Genomic DNA, 21148 nt, shown 5'->3' on the forward strand with positions numbered 1-21148 from the left:
GAAACAATCAATTTGTTGATTTCCTAAAATGTACATCAATGAACAATTATTTCAAGTCAATGGCCTCCTGGGGTTTTTCCATTGTTTCACAGCTACAACCACCTTCATAAATAAGCTGTATGGTGCTGCATAGCTTCATCTGTGACCACCTCACAGCAGCTAATTAATATTTCAACTTACCACAGTAGCCAGCCTGGCTTTACCTTTGCTGTCTTAAATGTTGTGTTTACCGCCACAGAAATATTAATTTTAAAAATCTACTTCTAGCAATTTCCATTTTCAATATCAGCCATGGCTCAGCAGTAGTACTATCACCTTGAGTATAAATGATGTGGAGATGCCGGTGATGGACTGGGGTTGACAATTGTAAACAATTTTACAACACCAAGTTATAGTCCAGCAATTTTATTTTAAATTCACAAGCTTTCGGAGGCTTCCTCCTTCGTCAGGTGAACGATGTGAACGTTCACCTGACGAAGGAGGAAGCCTCCGAAAGCTTGTGAATTTAAAATAAAATTGCTGGACTATAACTTGGTGTTGTAAAATTGTTTACAATTGAGTATAAAGGTTGTGGGCTCAAGCCCAACTCAAGACTTCAGCAGGTAATCTAGGCTGATACTTCAATGTAGTAGTGAGGGAGTGCTGCATTGTTGGAGGTGCTTTTGGATGAGATGTTAAACCAAAGCCTCATCTGTTCTCTTAAGTTGTAGTAAAAGATCCTATGACACTATTTGAAAAGGAGAGTTCCCCTGGTGTCATTAATCTCATTGCTGTTTATGGTGCTTTGCCATGCATAAATTGGCTGCCACGTTTCCCTACAACAGTGACTACACTTCAAAAATGTTTCATTGGCTGTGAAGCACTTAAAAGACATCTTGAGTTCATAAAAGGCACTGTATTAATGCAAGTTCTTTCTATCTACGTTGGCAACTGTCGAGTCATAGATCATAGAAAATTTACGGCACAGAAGGAGGTAATTTGGCCCGTTGTGTCCGCGCCGGCCGAAAATGAGCCACCCAGCTTAATCCCACTTTCCAGCATTTGGTCCGTAGCCATGTAGGTTACGGCACTTCAGGTGCACATCCAAGTACTTTTTAAATGAGTTGAGGGTTTCTGCCTCTACCACCCTTTCAGGCAGTGAGTTCCAGATCCCCACCACCCTCTGGGTGAAAAAAATTTCCTCTGCACCCCTCTAATCCTTCTATCAATCACTTTAAATCTATGCCCCCTGGTCATTGACCCCTTTGCTAAGGGAAATAAGTCTTCCCTATCCACTCTATCTAGTCCTCAATTTTATATACCTCAATTAAATCTCCCCTCAGCCTCCTCTGTTCCAAGGAAAACAAGCCCAGCCTATCCAATCTTTCCTCATAGCTAAAATTCTCCAGTCCTGGCAACATCCTCGTAAATCTCCTCTGCACCCTCTCTAGTGCAATTACATCCTTCCTGTAATGTGGTGACCAGAACTGTACGCAGTACTCAAGCCATGGCCCAGTGTTTTGTACAGTTCTAGCATAACCTCTCTGCTCTTATATTCTATGCCTCGGCTAATAAAGGAAAGTATTCCATATGCCTTCTTAACCACCTGTCCTGCTACCTTCAGGGATCTGTGGACATGCACTCCAAGGTCCCTCTGCTCCTCTACACCTCAGTATCCTCCCATTTATTGTGTAATTCCTTGCCTTGTTTGCCCTCGCCAAATGCATTCTCACATTTCTCTGGATTAAATTCCATTTGCCACTTTTCTGCCCACCTGACCAGTCCATTGATATCTTCCTGCAGTCTACAGCTTTCCTTCTCACCATCAACCACACGGCCAATTTTTGTATCATCTGCAAATTTCTTAATCATGCCCCCTACATTTAAGTCCAAATCATTTATAACACAAAAAGCAAGGGACCTAGTACTGAGCCCTGTGGAACCCCACTGGAAACAGCATTCCAGTCATAAAAACTGGAATGCTGTTTCCAGTGGGGTTCATCCCGACCATTATCCTTTGCTTCCTGCCACTGAGCTAATTTTGGATCCAACTTGCCACTCTCCCTTGGATCCCATAGGCTTGTACCTTTTTGACGTGCCTGCCATGTGGGACCTCGTCAAAAGCCTTGCTAAAATCCATGTAGATATCAAATGCACTACCCTCATCGACCCTCCTTGTTACCTCCTCAAAAAATTGAATCATGTTAGATGGTCAGACACAACCTTCCCTTAACAAATCCATACTGACTATCCTCGATTACTCTGTGCCTTTCAAAGTGACGGTTTATCCTGTCCCTCAGAATTGATTGCAATAATTTGCCCACCAACGTTAGACTGACTGGCCTGTAATTACTCGGTCTATCCCTCGCTCCCTTTTTAAGCAACGGTACAACATTAGCAGTCCTCCAAACATAAAAACATAAGGAATAGGAGCAGGAGTAGGCCAATCGGCCCCTTGAGCCTGCTCCGCCATTCAATAAGATAATGGCTGATCTGATCCTAACCTCAAATCTAAAGAACACAAGTAGGAGCAGGACCCAGCCACTCAGCCCCTGGGCCCGCTCCGCCACCCACAGGGCCTTGACCGATCCGAACTCAGCTTCATGTCCAATTTCCTGCCCACTCCCCGTAACCCCTAATTCCCTTTACTTCTAGGAAACTGTCTATTTCTGTTTTAAATTTATTTAATGATGTAGCTTCCACAGCTTCCTGGGGCAGCAAATTCCACAGACCTACTACCCTCTGAGTGAAGAAGTTTCTCCTCATCTCAGTTTTGAAAGAGCAGCCCCTTATTCTAAGATTATGCCCCCTAGTTCTAGTTTCACCCATCCTTGGGAACATCCTTACGCATCCACCCGATCAAGCCCCTTCACAATCTTATGTTTCAATAATTGTAAACAATTTTACAACACCAAGTTATAGTCCAACAATTTTTATTTGAAATCTACAAGCTTTCGGAGGCTTCCTCCTTCCTCAGGTAAATGTTCAGGAGCTCCTCGAAGCCTACGCATTTATACATATAGAATACATGGTGTTTACAGACTGCCCCTGCAACTGCCCGTTGCCAAGGCAATCACCGTGTTCAGACAGAGAGGTGTCACCTACAGAACCCCCGAATACACATTCAACAAAAAAACAAACAGGAAAAAAAGAGAGGCAGAAACATCCGGAAGGCAGAGAAAGCCAGCAAATGACCCATTATATTAAAAACAAATAGCTTTTGTTCACTGGTGGGGTAACGTGTAGCGTGACATGAACCCAAGATCCCGGTTGAGGCCGTCCTCATGGGTGCGGAACTTGGCTATCAATTTCTGCAGGGTTGTGTGGTTACCCTGCCACGGTAACCGCTGCAAGACATGCCAGATCATCGACACAGATACCACCATCACACGAGAGGACACCACCCACCAGGTGCATGGTTCATACTCCTGTGACTCGGCCAACGTTGTCTACCTCATACGTTGCAGGAAAGGATGCCCCGGAGCATGGTACATTGGCGAGACCATGCAGACACTGCGACAACGGATGAACGGACACCGCGCAACAATCGCCAGACAGGAGAGTTCCCTCCCAGTCGGGGAACACTTCAGCAGTCAGGGACATTCAGCCACCGATCTTCGGGTAAGCGTTCTCCAAGGCGGCCTTTGAGACACACGACAACGCAAAATCGTCGAGCAGAAATTGATAGCCAAGTTCCGCACCCATGAGGACGGCCTCAACCGGGATCTTGGGTTCATGTCACGCTACACGTTACCCCACCAGTGAACAAAAGCTATCTGTTTTTAATATAATGGGTCATTTGCTGGCTTTCTCTGCCTTCCGGATGTTTCTGCCTCTCTTTTTTTTCCTGTTTGTTTTTTTGTTGAATGTGTATTCGGGGGTTCTGTAGGTGACACCTCTCTGTCTGAACACGGTGATTGCCTTGGCAACGGGCAGTTGCAGGGGCAGTCTGTAAACACCATGTATTGTTCTATATGTATAAATGCATAGGCTTCGAGGAGCTCCTGAACATTTACCCGAGGAAGGAGGAAGCCTCCGAAAGCTTGTAGATTTCAAATAAAAATTGTTGGACTATAACTTGGTGTTGTAAAATTGTTTACAATTGTCAACCCCAGTCCATCACCAGCATCTCCACATTGTGTTTCAATAAGATCGCCTCTCATTCTTCTGAACTCCAATGAGTAGAGTCCCAATCTACTCAACCTCTCCTCATATGTCCACCCCCTCATCCCCGGGATTAACACAGTGAACCTTCTTTGTACTGCCTCGAGAGCAAGTATGTCTTTTCTTAAGTATGGACACCAAAACTGTATGCAGTATTCCAGGTGCGGTCTCACCAATACATTATATAATTGCAGCAATACCTCCCTGTTTTTATATTCTATCCCCCTAGCAATAAAAGCCAACATTCCGACACCACGCCTGTATCCAGTGAGGATTGGAAAATGATGCTGAGCCTCTGCTATTTACTTCCTTGCTTCTTTTAACAGCCTGGGATACATTTTATCCAGCCCTGGTGATTTATCTACTTTCAAAAGAAGCAAATCCCCTTAATACTTCCTCTCACTATGTTTATCCCATACAACATTTCACACTCCTCCTCAACTACAATGTCTGCCTCGTCCCTCTCGTTTCTGAAGACAGACACAAAATATTCATTAAGAACCATACCAACATCTTCTGCCTCCAGACATCGGTTAGCTTTTGGGTGTCTAATAGGCCCCACTCTTGCTTTAGTTATCCTCTTGCTCTTAATGGATTTATAAAACATCTTTGGGTTTTCTTTGATTTTATTTGCCAATATTTTTTCATGCCTGCTCTTTGCTTTCCTAATTTCTTTTGAATTTCACCACTGCACTGTCTACACCCCTCTAGGCTTTCTGCAGTATTGAGTTCTCGGTGTCTGACATAAGCCTTCCTTTTCTGCCTCATCCTACCCTGTATCCTCCTTGATATGCAGGGGGCTCTAGAATTGGCAGTCCCACCTTTTTTTCTTTGTGGGAACATGTTTACTCTGAACCCCTTGAATGCCTCCCACTGCTCTGACATTGATTTACCTTCAAGTAGCTCCTTCCAGTCCATTTTTGCTAAATCACTTCTCACCTTAGTAAAATTGGCCTTTCCCCAATTGAGAACTTTTGGTCTATCTTTGTCCTTTTCCATAACTATGCTAAAACTAACTGAATTATGATCACTACCACCAAAATGCTCTCCCGCTGCTACTCCTTCCACCTGCCCAGCTTTATTGCCTAAAACTAAATCCAGAACTGCTCCCTCTCCTGTTGGGCTTGCTATGTACTGGCTAAAAAAGTTCTCCTGAATGCAATTTAAGAATTTTGTGCCCGCTATGCCCTTCACACTGTTTGTATCCCAGTTAATATCAGGGTAGTTGAAATCCCATACTATTACTGCCCTATTGTTTTTGCACTTCTGAGATTTGCCTCCATATTCGCTCTGGTACAACGTCCATATCCAAGAATAGGATGAAAAATTGTGGCGCTGCCTTTGCTATTTCCTCTCTGACTTCCCTCAACATTCGAAGATATGTGCCATCAAGTCTTGTGCCCTTTTAACCAATAATAAACGTCTTATGTTCAATTTCTGTGTTTCAGCACTTTTACAATATGGATATTTTTCTTCACATTTTAACAGGAGTATAAAGCACATTTTAAATCAAACTCATGCATTTAATATTTTACTGGCTTTCCAACATACTTACTGCATCATAATCACAATGTTATGTACTTTGATTGATGTCAGTGTGCAGTAGTCACTGTAACAATGAAGAAATACCAGTGAGTTTAAGAGTTAACAGCCACAATGGAAAGGCATTTTCAGCTAAAACGTCAATGTAATTTGCAAAACATTGCAATAAAAATCATGTACATTTGTTCTGGCTCCTCTCCCTCTTTGGCATTTAAGAGCATTAAATCCACTTGCCTCAGTTGGATCAGCTTCATCAATTTTCAGTTAAGTCCACAGCTGTAGTTATGGTTTTAAGTTCCATCAGTAGCAAGCACGAGTTCATATTCTACTATGTATTGAGTTTTTAGTTGGGGCTGTCAGTCATTGAAAATTACTATCTTGGAACTAAAACACATTAAGAGTCAGCTCTTCATTAATCCCACACGGGTGGGATTATGGCAGGTAGGCTTGTTGGGCCTGGAGGAAACACTCCTGCTCCTCCAGGCCCACAGGTAGTGCAATAGAGGCACTTACCTGCTGATTCGAGCCTTCTTGCCTCCTCTTATGTGGTGAGATTCAGAAGGCCTGGGAATCCCGGCCCCCAAGAGTTAAAAATAAAAACCTGTCAAAATGGAGGCAGCCTCCTTAAAAGATTTCACTGACCCACCCGCCTGAGAGTGGATTGGCCGCCTGCCCCTCGATCCTCCTCCGTTAAAACCGGAAGTGGGCGGGTTGGAGTCGGGTTTTACTTCTTCACGATTTTTTACCTTCCCACCCGCCCCCAACCCACCCGTTCGTGGGGTTAAAATTTGCCCCCATGTGCCTCCTCAATGCAGAACAGCAATCAACAAATCTAACAGAATGTTTAACCATATAGTCAAAACAGTAGAATACATGTCAAGATAAGTTGTGATCAAACTGTACAGTGATCTGATCAGACCATACCTTGAATACAATGTTCAGTTCTAGTCACTAAGAAACAAGGGAGATATTCAAGTGCAGAGAAGAGTCACAAGGCTGATCCCCAGTGTCAGGGTCTAAATTATGAGGAAAGACTGAAGAACTAGGGCTTTTCAGCCTGGAAAGGAGCCATCCAAGAAGTGATTTTATAGTGAATTATATGTAAGAAGTTAACCCAGAATACTACTTTAAAATTGTGCAAGTAGGATAAAGGGACACAGGTTCAAAACTATTAAAATGTAATTTTAGGATGGATATCAGGAAGTTATTCTTTATGCAGGCAACGATCAACACTTGAAATGGATTACTGGGTACAGTGGAGACAAAAACCCTAGAACCCCAAGAGCTCTAGGAAGTCACACCACTAGCAGTACAACAAATTCCTTTAACGAACTTAGTATTTTGCAGACTTAACTAATCACGAATTGACTGGAAAAGTAATTTTCTTCATGAAAATTTGTTTTACATACACATCACCTGCATCAGTGCTTCAAGTACACAGCATTCAGATCTCATTCATCAGACTTTAGTCTGAGCAAAATCTATGCTTCTGTTTGTCAAATTACATAAATACTTTCATTTGAAATAAGTCGATTGAAACAAGACAAGTTTTAGTGATTGTTTATTTGAAATGTTACTTACTACATGTAGTTCATTTGATCTCCTATTACAGTATGAACGGAATAGTCAATCTGCAAAAGAAAGTAAATTACTTTTATAATAGCAAATTACTAAGGGGAAAAGCACAGGTTAGATGCAGCATAAATCTCTTCTACACTATGCTTGATACAGAAGTAAAAATATTCTATTCTTCCATACTTAAGCACAGATCTTCATATTAGAAGATTACTTTAGGCAATGGGTTCAAACAGAGCAGCAATAGATCCCACGTTACTAATGTAGTTAATTCAATCTTCTTACAAAAGAAAAAATATATATAGGAAAGGATAGTGGTCAGCTTTGTTGATATGCAAATGAATATCCACTCAGAAAACACAGTAGATCAAAGAGAATTCCTGATACATCAGTAAACTCAGATCTCATTTGGGGAAATTTTCACACAAATTCAATTTAATCAATCTTTGGTTCCAAAAGGGAAGATTATGCTGAAGCAAATTTTAAAAGCAGAAATAGTCCATTATCACTAAAGATTACCTGCTTCATATCTAGAGGTCCAATTTTTGTAATATTGCTTATCCGTGATTTCCCAATAACTGTTTTCGAAAACTGCACTTGAGCACTAATGTTGGTCACATCCACTGAATAGAAGTTGTTATTAGTGATATTTAAAGTGCTCTGCAAAGGACAGAACAATGGTCGGAATGAAAAGCAATTTCACTGTAACACATTCATGTAATATACAAAATGGTTATAACACAGAACTTTGCACTTTTGTGACAGATAAACACTTAGTATTTCCTCATAACAGTTTCAACCTTTCACATGCTATTCAGAGAAGATTTTGAATTGCACAACTTTAATTACGGAATTACAATTTCAGAAACTGTAAAGGGCGCGGTGGGGGGGGGGTGAAGAGGGGAGGAGAGGAGAGAAAAAAAAGACAAGCTAGGATTCCACACAGCTTGCTTCAGAGACCCTGGGCTTGGGATGAAGAGGAAAAAATATCAACCCAAAAATACCACTCCTGATTACTATTTGGTGACCTCTGTTGTAAGTGTAAAGAAAGTTTATTCTCAGTAATGGGTCATAGGGGGTGAAAGAAATCAAAGAACACAAGAGAAGTAACTCCAGGGATAACAGACAATAATACTAAAATTGATGGTATTTAGATAGTATACTCATTATCTACAAGTAGGGATTAAGCTACAAATTCCAGAAAATCCTCATGCTCTTCCCTCCTTAAACAAAGATTTCAAGACCACCAAATACAACCAGGCAGAACTAACAACCAAAGTATGTACACAGTTAAATTTCCGAGTGCCAATAACAAAGGTTATGATGGGACACAAGCCAGGGCTAGTACCAATACCAATTAAGAAGTTACTGATTTCAAGATAGGCCATCAAACTGTTACCAAAATGTATCAACTACATTCTTCAGGCAGATATTCCCACCCACCTCATTTTTTTTCCTTGGGAGTGAGGGAAGAAGAGAAAGAAAAGGAGATCAGGGGTGAGGCGATGTTTGGAAACTTCAGGTATCCTGGGTGAAGGTAGGCCATTCAACGAGATCATGGCTGATCTGTGACCTAACTCCATCTACCCACCGTAGCCCCATATCACTTAATATCTTTGGGTGACAAAAATTAATCTCAGATTTAAAATTAACGATTGAGCTAGCATCAATTGCTGTTTGAGGAAGATAGTTCCACACTTCTACTACATTTTACATGTAGAAGTATTTCCTAACTTCACTCCTGTAAGTCCTGGCTCTAATTTTTAGGCAATGTCCTAGTCCTAGACTCCCCAACCAGCAGAAATAAATAGTTTCTCTCTATCTACCCTATCGATTCCCCTTAATATCTTGAAAACTTCAATCAAATCACCAATTAATCATCTAAATTCCAGGGAATACAACTCTAGTTTGACAACAGTGATGTATGCTGACAAATCAAGGACATGTTGTTTTGAAACAAATACCAGCCGAGACAACTACAGCACCATGATCAGGTTTGTCAGTTGGTAAATTCCTGACCAAGGTGCAGGTTATAACAATTTTGGAAGAAGTCCAAGACAACATCTTTGTCCTTGAACGTAAAAGACAGTGCTCTAGCATTTCACTACACTGGAGTCATCACAACCTAGGTCAAAGGGAAAGATCTGGAAAAAAAAACAGGACAGTGATTAAGAGCTAATTCTGCCAACCAATAACACAAAAAGATACAGATCCCATCTCAACTAGTACACAAGACAAATTGGATTATGATGTTTCCCTGTACTAAGGAAACCAAGAAGGACCGCAGACCCAATTAAAAGGTGTATCGAGTGAAGCTATCCCATCCTCAATGAAAAGCTTCGGAGATAGTAGGAGCAAAATGTTTTGGCATGTATCTTCAGAATGTTAAGTTTTCATTATCTAATAAGGAATCGGCCAGAAATTTAAGAGCACGCAGTAAAGGCTCAATCATGGGGATCTTTTCTTGAAATTGCATAGATGAGTTAAGATACTTTCTCATTTATTGAGAATTACCTGTATTAACAGCAAAAAAAAAATGTACCAAAGTACCTTATATACAGTCATCTTAAAAAAGATTTTATTTGTTAATCAACTTTTACCAATTTAACAGTTCAAGGCTTACCGTGATGTTGAGATAAACCACCCGGTGGACTTGGTCATAACTGACATAAATGGACTTTACACCAACATAACTCACATCAATAGATCGTGGGAAGAGGAAGAATACTGCTAGTCCAGAAAGCAGCAAACAAAGAATTACTGATGAGGTCACATACAGTTTCCTGCAAAATACAAGAATTTAAATATTAAGAAAACAGCATATATGTTGTGATGTTCAACAATTGGATTAAATTAAGTGAAAGTTCAGTATTCTGCAAGCTTTGATGATTGCTGATTGATAATGACAGCACACACATTTTGGATCCATCAGTCACTGCTCAATTGTTGATGGCTTCCACCGTTCTTTTTTCCATGCACTTATCTATAATCCATTATATATTAAATTTGGTTTGTATGTTTCATTGAAAACTCAAAGACCTGCAGTATCTGCTATCCTACGATTACACAATCTGGCCACTGGATTCCCACAAACTACTCAATATGCTTTCAGAAATCTTTTTCTTCACCCATTTATTTCTCCTCAGCAAGTGAAATTTCTAATGTTCAAAATACAGATTTAAACAACATTTTAAAAAAGTTATTAAAAAAATAACACGAGTAAATCTATCCACTTGCCTTTTGTATCTTTTAATGCCTTCTTTAAGTTTTTACTTGAATGCCTCAGTCTCTCCCAAAAGCCCAGGCTTTGACTTGGTATTTTTGCCTAGAGTGGTGACTGAGTTGAATGTGTATTTTGCAGTCTTAGCATGTGCAATGTGCCTAATTTCCCTGAATGCACAGTACTGGTCAGTCAACTATACTGATGGAATATTTTTCTCCATCTTCTAGCACTTCCTATTTAGTAACTTTTCTTCAATTAATTGTGAAAAACAAGAGAATAAATTTCAAAAGCATTATGGAAGTAAAAAAAGATAAGGAGATAGTGGGAAGGTGAAGTGGTAGGGGACATGATGGGAATGAGGGCGTTTGGGGAAGGAAGCCACTGAGGAACACTTTTTCCTCACTACTCCATCTCAAGTGCAGCCTGCAACTAATGGTGGCTCCTTTCACCAGGTGCTTCCTTAAATCACTGTGAAAAACAGTCAGAATACAAAAAGACACCTTTCCCACCTGATGTCGCACAAGGATGTTACCAGAAAACATGTAAGCACCCATGGCACATTGCTCCTCTCCCCCTTTATCCAAGGTCTAGTACTGAGTGCGACATTGTTCCTGCCATATGCCCAGAAAACCGTCCCAACAGCCTAGTCAATCAAACCTCCATGCAAGCTGGCAAAATCAGAAAACAACAGCTAATCTACCAGTTCTCACCACCCCCTCCCACTTCAAATACCAACAAAATCCCCAGTTGTGTCAGCAGGTCCGTGACTGAAGTGCTAATTCTACTCACTGATAAAAGATTTGCATTTATATAGTGCCTTTCAAGACCTCAGGACATCCCACGCTTTACAGCCAATAAAGTACCTTTGAAGTGTAGTCACTGTTATAATGTAGGAAACATGGCAGCCAATTTGCACACAGCAAGCTCCCACAAACAGCAATGTGACAATGACCAGATAATCTGTTTTAGTGATGTTGGTTGAGGGATAAATATTGGCCAGAACTCTGGAGAATTCCCTGCGCTTCTTTGAAATAGCGTCATGGGATCTTCTACTTCCACCTGAGGGCAGACAAGGCCTCGGTTTAACGCCTCATCTGAAAGACGGCACCTCTAATACAGCACTCCCTCAGGACTGCGCTAGAGTGTCAACCTAGATTTTGTGCTCAAGTCTGGAGTGGGACTCGAACCCACAACCTTCTGACTCAGAGGCGAGAGTGCTACCAACTGAGCCATAGCTGATGCACCTGCTGCAGCAGTGATCCACAATGGGACGCCCCAGCTTTGGAGGTGGGCACCACTGCCGAAAGCACTCACCTGTCCAAATCCTGCTAACAGCCCCAGTGACTCTTCCTTACTACATCTCACCAACCACACCCCACCCACCCCCCCCCAGCCGATTGCTCTGATCACTCACAAGACCATCAACAGCTCAACATGCATGCCTGCCTCCCCACGAAGATAAGATAGAAGTGCTGCTTCTAATAGCAACTTTGTCCTCTGGAAAATAAAACTTAGCCCAAGCACAAGACTCCTCAAAATAAACGCCATAGAGAATTCAGACTCGAGCAACCTCTTCCCATGCCTAAACAACCAACTAAAGCCCAACTGCCTGATGTCCCACAAAGCAACTATAGCAACACAAACCTCAATGCCACCTAGAGGACCATGACTTACAACTTCCGAGAACATGGAACCATTATAGGGTGGCTCCCAGCCACAAAGTGGCCACCTGGTCCCCAACCCAAAGACACCACAGAAATTTCTTGTCTACTGTTGTACCATCCAGGCCCGAGGCACAGAGTTCCTAAAACTCCAAATTACAAACTCCCTGGTGAAACACTAGATAGAAAGTAGAAAGCCACTCCTAGAAGGTGATGAAAAGATAGCAGCATTGTAAGGCAAAATGACCCATTTACAAAGGAATAAGGCAATAACTACAATCAGATAAGGTAGGGATCTTGCCTAACAGGGGTACTGTAATCATTTTCATTTATCTTTGTGGCTATTTCCTGACCCTTCCCAATAAGTCAGTCATTTGGTCAATATCATGCCATTTCATATATGCTCTCCCAAACACTTTTCTCCAATTGGTGGTAAGAGTCTTCAACTGTCTTGGTCCCACACTGAATGTTCTTTCTAAAGCTCGGTTTTGCTACCACTCTCCCCTCCAATAGATTCTTCAAAATGTATCTCTGACCATGCCTTCAGTCACCTCACTTTTCCTACAACTACTCAGCAGCCAGTTTCACCTCTGTGAAGTACTTCAGACTTATTACATTAAAAAGTGCTATAAAAATGTAAGACATTAGATAAAATTTAAGAAATGCACAGCTAGTCAATCAATGTCCGTAAAGAGAATACAGGTTAACATAGCATCATAGAATGATACGGCACAGAATAAGGCCATTCGGTCCATCGTGCCTGCTCTTTAGTAGAGCAATCCAATTAGTCCGACTCCCCTGCTTTTTCCTCATAACAATATAATTTTTTTTTCCTTTAAGTACTCATCCAATTTCCTTTTGAAAGTTATTATTGAATCTGCTGCCATCACCCTTTCAGGCAGTGCATTCCCGATCATTACAACTGGTTACCTAAAAAAGCGTTTCTTTATGTTGCCTCTGGTTCTTTTGCCAATCACCTTCAATCCGTGTCCTATATCCATTAACATGTAGCTTATAACTAAATTTTAAAAACTAAACTTAATTTAATTAATCTAATTAAACAAGGTAAACAATTTGCTGAACACTAAATTAATTAATTAATTAAATAAATGGGAGATCAGGAGATGTGCTGCAGCTGCAATGTGTGGGAACTTGGACATTTTTGTCCAGGGCAACTACATCTGCAGTAAGCGTTTGCAGCTCGAGGAACTTCGGCTCGGAGTTGAGGAGCTGGAGTCCGAGCTGCGGACACTGCAAAACATCAGGGAGGGAGAAAGCTACCTGGACTTTTGCTCCAGGAGGCAGCCACACCCCTTAGATGAATTGACACGTGGTCAGGGACAGGGGTGTGTGACTGCGAGTGAGGCAGGTACGGGGATCCAGGAGGTAGTATTGCAGGAGCCTCAGTCCCTGCGTTTGTCCAATAGCAACATTCGTGCCAGACAATGACCATCTCCAACAAGAGAGTCTTACCACCTCCCCTTGACATTCAACGGCATTACCATCGCCGAATCCCCCACCATCAACATCCTGGGGGTCACCACTGACCAGAAACCTAACTGGACCAGCCATATAAATACTGTGGCTACAAGAGCAGGTCAGAGGCTGGGTATTCTGTGGCGAGTGACTCACCTCCTGACTCCCCAAAGCCTTTCCACCATCTACAAGGCACAAGTTAGGAGTATGATGGAATACTCTCCACTTGCCTGGATGAGTGCAGCTCCAACAACACTCTAGAAGCTCAACACCATCCAGGACAAAGCAGCCTAAACATTCACTCCCTTCACCACTGGCGCACTGTGGCTGCAGTGTGTACCATCCACAGGATGCGCTGTAGCAACTCGCCAAGGCTTCTTCGACAGCACCTCCCAAACCTGCGACCTCTACCACCTAGAAGGACAAGGGCAGCAGGCACATGGGAACACCACCACCTGCACGATCCTTCAAGTCACACACCATCCCGTCTTGGAAATATATCACCGTTCCTTTATCGTCGCTGGGTCAAAATCCTGGAACTCCCTTCCTAACAGCACTGTGGGAGAACCTTCACCACACGGACTGCAGCGGTTCAAGGCGGCGGCTCACCACCACCTTCTCAAGGGCAATTAGGGATGGGCAATAAATGCTGGCCTCGCCAGCGACGCCCACATCTCATGAACGAATAAAAAAAAAGATTTGAGGTTCTTGCAACCTTTGTGGATAAGTGCTGGGACTGCAGGAGGATGAGCAAACTGGCCACGGCACTGTGGTACAGGAAGTCGTTCAAGTGGAGGGTGTAAAAAGGAAGGTGGTTGTAGTAGGCAACAGTATATTTAGGGAGATAGACACTGTTCTCTGCAGCCAAGTGCATGAGTCCCAAAGGCTATGTTGCCTACCCGGTGCCAGGGTTAAGGACATCTCCTCGGGCTGCAGAAGAACTTGGAGTGGGAGGGGGAGGATCCAGTTGTCGTGATCCACGTAGGTACCAACGATATAGGTAGGACCAAGAAAAAAGGTTCTGCTGATAGTCCCTAGCAGCTCAAACCCTAAATTAAAAAGCAGAACCACAAAGGTAATAATCTCTGATTATCTGAGCCACAAGCAAATTGGCATAGGGTCAATAAAATCAGAGAGATGAATGCGTGGCTCAAAGATTGGTGTGGGAGGAGTGGGTTTCGATTCGTGGGTTACTGGCACCAGTACTGGGGAAAGAGAGCTGTTCCGTTGGGACGGACTACACCTGAACTATGCTGGGACTAGAGTTCTAGCGAATCGAATAACTAAGGAGGTAGATAGGGCTTTAAACTAAATGTGTGTGGCGCGGGGTGGGGGTGGTGTAGAAAAATCTAGACTGCTAAAAGAGAAAAGACAAAGAAGAAGTGCAGGAAAGTGAATGAGGTAAGGATAACCAGATTGTGTCAGGAAGGGACAGAGCGTACAAACAAAAGACAACAAATATAGGGTCCGGAGAAGAAAAAAATGGTAATAAGACAAATAGGGTCAAAGCGCAAAAAATGTCTAAAAATGTTAAAAAGAAAAATCTAATGGCACTGTATCTGAATTCACAAAGCATTCATAATAAGGTAGATGAATTAACAGCACAAATAGATGTAAACGGATATGATCTAATAGCAATTACAGAGACATGGCTGCAGGGTGACCAAGGCTGGGAGCTGAATATCCAAGGGTATTCGATATTTAGGAAAGACAAGCAAAAAGTAAAAGGAGGTGGGGTGGCATTGTTGAGAGTAAACTTGCAAGGTACATAAAAGTGGACTGTAAAAGCTTCAACAAGTATGTAAAAAGAAAAATGAAACAGAGAAAGATTAGTGAAGACAAATGTAGGTCCCTTACAGTCAGAAATGGGAGAATTTATAAATGGGGAAAAAGGGAAATGGCAGAACAATTAAACAAATACATTGGTTCTGTCTTCACAGAAGAGGACACAAATAACTTCCCAGAAATACTAGGGAACCAAGGGACTAGTGAGAAGGAGGAATTAAAGGAAATTAGTATTAGTAAAAAAAAAGTACTGGAGAAATTAACGGGACTGAAAACCGATAAATCCCTAGGACCTGATAATCTGCATCCCAAAGTACTAAAAGAGGTAGCCATGGAAATAGTGGATGTATTTAGTTATCATCTTCAAAAATTCTACAGATTATGGAACAGTTCCTGCAGATTGGAGGGTGGCAAATGTATCCCCACTATTTAAAAAAGGGAGAGAAAACAGGGAACTATAGACCAGTTAGCCTAACATCAGTAGTACGGAAAAAAAAAGGATGTGATAACAGGACATTTAGAAAATATCAACGGGATTAGACAAAGTCAACATGGATTTATAAAAGGGAAATCATGTTTGACAAACCTACTGGAGCTTTTTGAGGATGTAACTGGTAGAATAGATAAGGGAGAATCAGTGGATGTGGTTTATTTGGATTTTCAGAAGGCCTTTGATAAACTCCCACATAAGAGGTTAGTGTGCAAAATTAAAGCACATGGGATTGGTGGTAATATACTGGCATGGATTGAAAATTGGTTAACAGACAGGAAACAGAGTAGGAATAAATGGGTCTTTTTCAGGATGGCAGGCAGTGACTAGTGGGGTACCACAGGAATCAGTGCTTGGGCCCCAGCTAGTCACAATATATATCAGTGATTTGGAGGAGGAAACCAAATGTAATATTTCCAAGTTAACGACACAAAACTAGGTGGGATCATGAGTTGTGAGAAGGATGCAAAGAGGCTTCAAGGCGATTTAGACAAGTTGAGTGAGTGGGCAAATACATGGCAGATGCAGTATAATGTGGATAAATGTGAAGTTACACACTTCGGAAGGAAAAACAGAAAGGCAGAGTATTATTTAAATGGTGATAGATTAGGGAATGTTGATGGACAAAGGGACTTGGGTGTCCTTGCACACCAGTCACTGAAAGCAAACACGCAGGTGCAGAAAGCAGTTAGGAAGGCAAATGGTTTTGTTGGCCTTCATTGCAAGAGGATTTGGGTATAGGAGCAAGGATGACTTGCTGCAATTATACAGGGCCTTGGTGAGACTACACCTGGAGTATTGTGTGCAGTTTTGGTCTCTTTACCCAAGAAAGGATATACTTGCCACAGAGGGAGTGCAGCAAAGGTTCACCAGACTGATCCCTGGGATGGCAGGACTGTCATATGAGGAGAGATTGGGTCGACTCGGCCTGTATTCACTCGAGTTTAGAAGAATTAGAGGGGATCTCATTGAACCTGTACTCCTAGATCTCTTTGTTCTATAACTCTCCCCAACGCCCGATTCAATCTACCAAAATGCATCCCCTCACATTTATCTAAATTAAACTCCATCTGCCATTCATCGGCCCACTGGCCCAATTTATCAAGATCCCGTTGCAATCCTAGATAACCTTCTTCACTGTCCACAATGCTACCAATCTTGGTATCATCTGCAAACTTACTAACCATGCCTCCTAAATTCTCATCCAAATCATTAATATAAACAACAAATAACAGCGGACCCAGCACCGATCCCTGAGGCACACCGCTGGTCACAGGCCTCCAGTTTGAAAAACAACCCTCTACAACCACCCTTTGTCTTCTGTCGTCAAGCCAATTTTGTATCCAATTGGCCACCTCACCTTGGATCCCATGAGATTTAACCTTATGTAACAACCTACCATGCGGTACCTTGTCAAAGGCTTTGCTAAAGTCCATGTAGACCACGTCTACTGCACAGCCCTCATCTATCTTCTTGGTTACCCCTTCAAACAACTCAATCAAATTCGTGAGACATGATTTTCCTCTCACAAAACCATGCTGACTGTTCCTAATCAGTCCCTGCCTCTCCAAATGCCTGTAGATCCTGTCTCTCAGAATACCCTCGAACAACTTACCCACTACAGATGTCTGGCTCACCGGTCTGTAGTTCCCAGGCTTTTCCCTGCCGCCCTTCTTAAACAAAGGCACAACATTTGCTACCCTCCAATCTTCAGGCACCTCACCTGTAGCTGTCGATAATTCAAATATCTCTGCTCGGGGACCCGCAATTTCCTCCCTAACCTCCCATAACGTCCTGGGATACATTTCATCAGGTCCTGGAGATTTATCTACCTTGATGCGCGTTAAGACTTCCAGCACCTCCCCTTCTGTAATATGTACACTCCTCAAGACATCACTATTTATTTCCCCAAGTTCCCTAACATCCATGCCTTTCTCAACCGTAAATACCGATGTGAAATATTCATTCAGGATCTCACCCATCTCTTGTGGTTCCGCACATAGATGACCTTGTTGATCCTTAAGAGGCCCTACTCTCTCCCTAGTTACTCTTTTGCCCTTTATGTATTTGTAGAAGCTCTTTGGGTTCTCCTTTGCCTTATCTGCCAAAGCAATCTCATGTCCCCTTTTTGCCCTTCTGATTTCTCTCTTAACTCTACTCCGGCAATCTCTATACACTTCAAGGGATCCACTTGATCCCAGCTGTCTATGCACGTCATATGCCTCCTTCTTTTTGACTAGGACCTCAATCTCCCTAGTCATCCAAGGTTCCCTACTTCTACCAGCTTTGCCCTTCACTTTATAAGGAATGTGTTTACCCTGAACCCTGGTTAACACACTTTTGAAAGCCTCCCACTTACCAGACATCCCTTTGCCTGCCACTAATATAGATTGTAAATAGCTAAGGCCCAAGTGCTGATCCTTGCGGTATCCACCAGTTACAGCCTGCCAACCTGAAAATGACCTGTTTATCCCTACTGTTTTCTGTCCATTAACCAATCCTCTATCCATGCTAATATATGTTACTCCCAACCCCATGAGCCCTTATCTTGCGTAACAACCTTATATGTGGCACTTTATCGAATGCCTTTTGAAAATCCAGATATACTACATCCACTGGTTCCCCTTTATCTACCCTACCAGTTACATCCTCAAAAAACTAATAAATTTGTCAAACACGATTTCTCTTTCATAAAACCATGCTGACTCTGCCTGTTCTAAGTGCCCCGTTACCACTTCTTAATAATGGATTCCAGCATTTTTCCCAACGACTGAGGTCGGGCTAACTGGCCTGTAGTTCCCTGTTTTCTCTCTCCCTCCTTTCTTGCGGGGTTACATTTACTACCTTCCAATCTGCTGGGACCATTCTAGAATCTAGGGAATTTTCAAAGAACGTAACCAATGCATCCACTAACGACAAATCAAGTTTTAAAAGAAAGCAGTTTTCAGAATAATTCAGCAAACTCGTAACCTAACTAGACACCAGCACACAGCTCATGTAGTCCAGATCCCTTCCATCAAAAATGGTAGTGAATTCCACATAATGTTTTGTTTTACTTTTTTTTTTAAAAAAAGAAAAAAGTTGAAAAATAATCAGCTCCATACAGACCAGCAGCTCTCAAGTTCATTCACTGGTCTGTGCTGAGCTAGCTAACCTTGGCCAAAGCAGCAGTGAAGACACTACAATTGGCTTCAATGCCATTCGGTTTGAGGAGAAATTTGCTTATGATTGTCACAAGATCATGGTACAGTAAGCCCTGCTGGAGTCAGCAGTGATGCCCCCATGATAGAATAGCCTGTTAACACACACTAGTTATAAATGAATGATGTGAGATGGTGGGGACAATTGGCACCCATGTCACCGTACTCCAGTAAAGACTTAACTCCTCCAATTGCGTGAGCGAGGCGAGAAAATTGGCAAGAAAAGAAATTAGCTTTTTGGCAGTGCGCCAGGCATTGTGATTCTACTCTGAGGCACTTATTGGGTGACAGGTCATTGTGTTTGCTGACAAAGTAGTGCAAATCAGAAATCCTCTCAGTCGAAAACATGAGTATTGGTCTTAAATGATGGGACTTAGCAAGAAGGTATACTGCTTGATGAACTGCCTGAAAGGGTTGTGGAGGCAGGAACCCTCACAACATTCAAGAAGCATTTGGATGAGCACTTGAAATGCCATAGCATACAAGGCTACGGACCAAATGCTGGAATATGGGATTAGAGTAGACAGGGCTGATGGCCGGCGCGGACACGATGGGCCGAAGGGCCTCTATCCGTGCTGTATAACTCTAAAAGACAATGATGTCGGACAGGCCTTTAAAATCCTATTTGGTAACTTATAATTCAAAATAGAGCTTTACACAATTTTGCACATTATTCCATGACAAGTCAACATACCACAAGCTCTATTGTTCCTTAAAATTTTAAGGAGAACTTACGTTCGTCTTGGTCTCAGCCGCTGATCACTATAAGGAATCAAGGCCACAAGCTGGTTTTCTTGATCTAAATGAAAAAACAAAATTAATTCTGGCCAGAACTACAATAAATAGATTTGTTTCTTTAAATACCAATAAAACCTGTTCAAAAGGAGGAAAGGCTGGTTAGAGCACTTTCCTATCAATTTATTATTTTTTAAAAAAGATATTATTTCCAATTAACAGCAGTTTCATAAACTTCTTTGGAGAGCAATTTGGACGTTCCCAAGCTGGGAAATGTTAATATAAGTTGGATACTAAAATTTCTCAGATCAGTCCTCCAGGTTCAGTCTGAAGCATTTTATGATTGTGTTTTTCAAGTATCAAATATCAGATTATCTGTTCCAATTTGCTGTTTTAATATAGTAAAATCAATTTCTCTATTACAACATGTATAGAAAACCCCAACTGACAAACAGAAAATTTACCAAGTTAATTTGTAATACCAGGAAAACGGCCACGAAGTCCGCCGGATTATCATAAAAGCTCAACTGGTTCACTAATGTCCTTCAGGAATGCACCTGCCACCCCAACCCAATCATATGACTCTAGTACCACATGACATGGTTGACTCAATGCCCTCAGGGGCAACCAGGGATGGACAATAAATACTGCCTTGTCTGTATTGCCCACAGCCCAAGAATTAAAATACTTTAGATTAGTGCATCATGTCCTAGGACGTCCCAAAGCACTTCAAAATCATTTAAAGTCCAATCACTGTTGGCACACACAGCATCCAATTTCCACCCAGCTTAGTTCACAAACAGCAAGATATAGAGATGTCTAGTTAATCTATTTTTTGGTTGCATTGTTGAGGGGGAATGCTTGTTGGCCAGGACACCAGCAGAACTCCCTGCTCTTCTTTCTTTGGGATCTTTTACATCTATCCGAGCAAGCAGATACATTTTCCGTTTAATGTCATCCAAAAGGCTGCACCTCAGACATTGCAGCACTCCCTCCACAGCTAATATTGTATGCAGTACAGCATCTATTAATATATTAAAAATATATCTGTAAGCACTTCCCGTCTTACCTCTAGCTGTCATATTCCATTATAAATTCATATGGCCAGAGTTGTAATGGTAACTGCCTATGTAAACTTGTCACATTAATTACACCCTTCCTGCCAGCCTAGTATTTATAGTACCAAAGTTTTGGGTCACCCCGTTCCTCAGCCAGAGAAATTCCTACGCTCCAACCAGTTCTATTTCTTGCTATTCAAAATGCTGTTAAGCTTGATTTTTAACTATAAATAATATTTCAAAGTATTTTATAAAAATGA

General features: G+C 41.9%; 1 protein-coding gene across 5 annotated transcripts in view; it reads right to left on the reverse strand.

Annotated features, from left to right (window-relative positions):
• The window catches only part of tmem106ba (transmembrane protein 106Ba), a 45307-nt gene that overhangs the window by 3616 nt on the left and 20543 nt on the right, over positions 1 to 21148 (reverse strand). For all 5 annotated transcript variants that reach the window (XM_068003972.1, XM_068003954.1, XM_068003963.1 and 2 more), the window contains 5 exons: positions 19831 to 19894; positions 9884 to 10043; positions 7780 to 7920; positions 7267 to 7316; positions 5699 to 5752 (listed from right to left, as the gene is read on the reverse strand). In XM_068003972.1, coding sequence (XP_067860073.1) covers positions 5699 to 5752; positions 7267 to 7316; positions 7780 to 7920; positions 9884 to 10043; positions 19831 to 19894 — 469 coding nt within the window. The remainder of the gene's footprint in view (positions 1 to 5698; positions 5753 to 7266; positions 7317 to 7779; positions 7921 to 9883; positions 10044 to 19830; positions 19895 to 21148) is intronic.

The sequence above is a fragment of the Heptranchias perlo genome, chromosome 2, assembly GCF_035084215.1.
Source record: "Heptranchias perlo isolate sHepPer1 chromosome 2, sHepPer1.hap1, whole genome shotgun sequence".
Classification (NCBI taxonomy): domain Eukaryota; kingdom Metazoa; phylum Chordata; class Chondrichthyes; order Hexanchiformes; family Hexanchidae; genus Heptranchias; species Heptranchias perlo.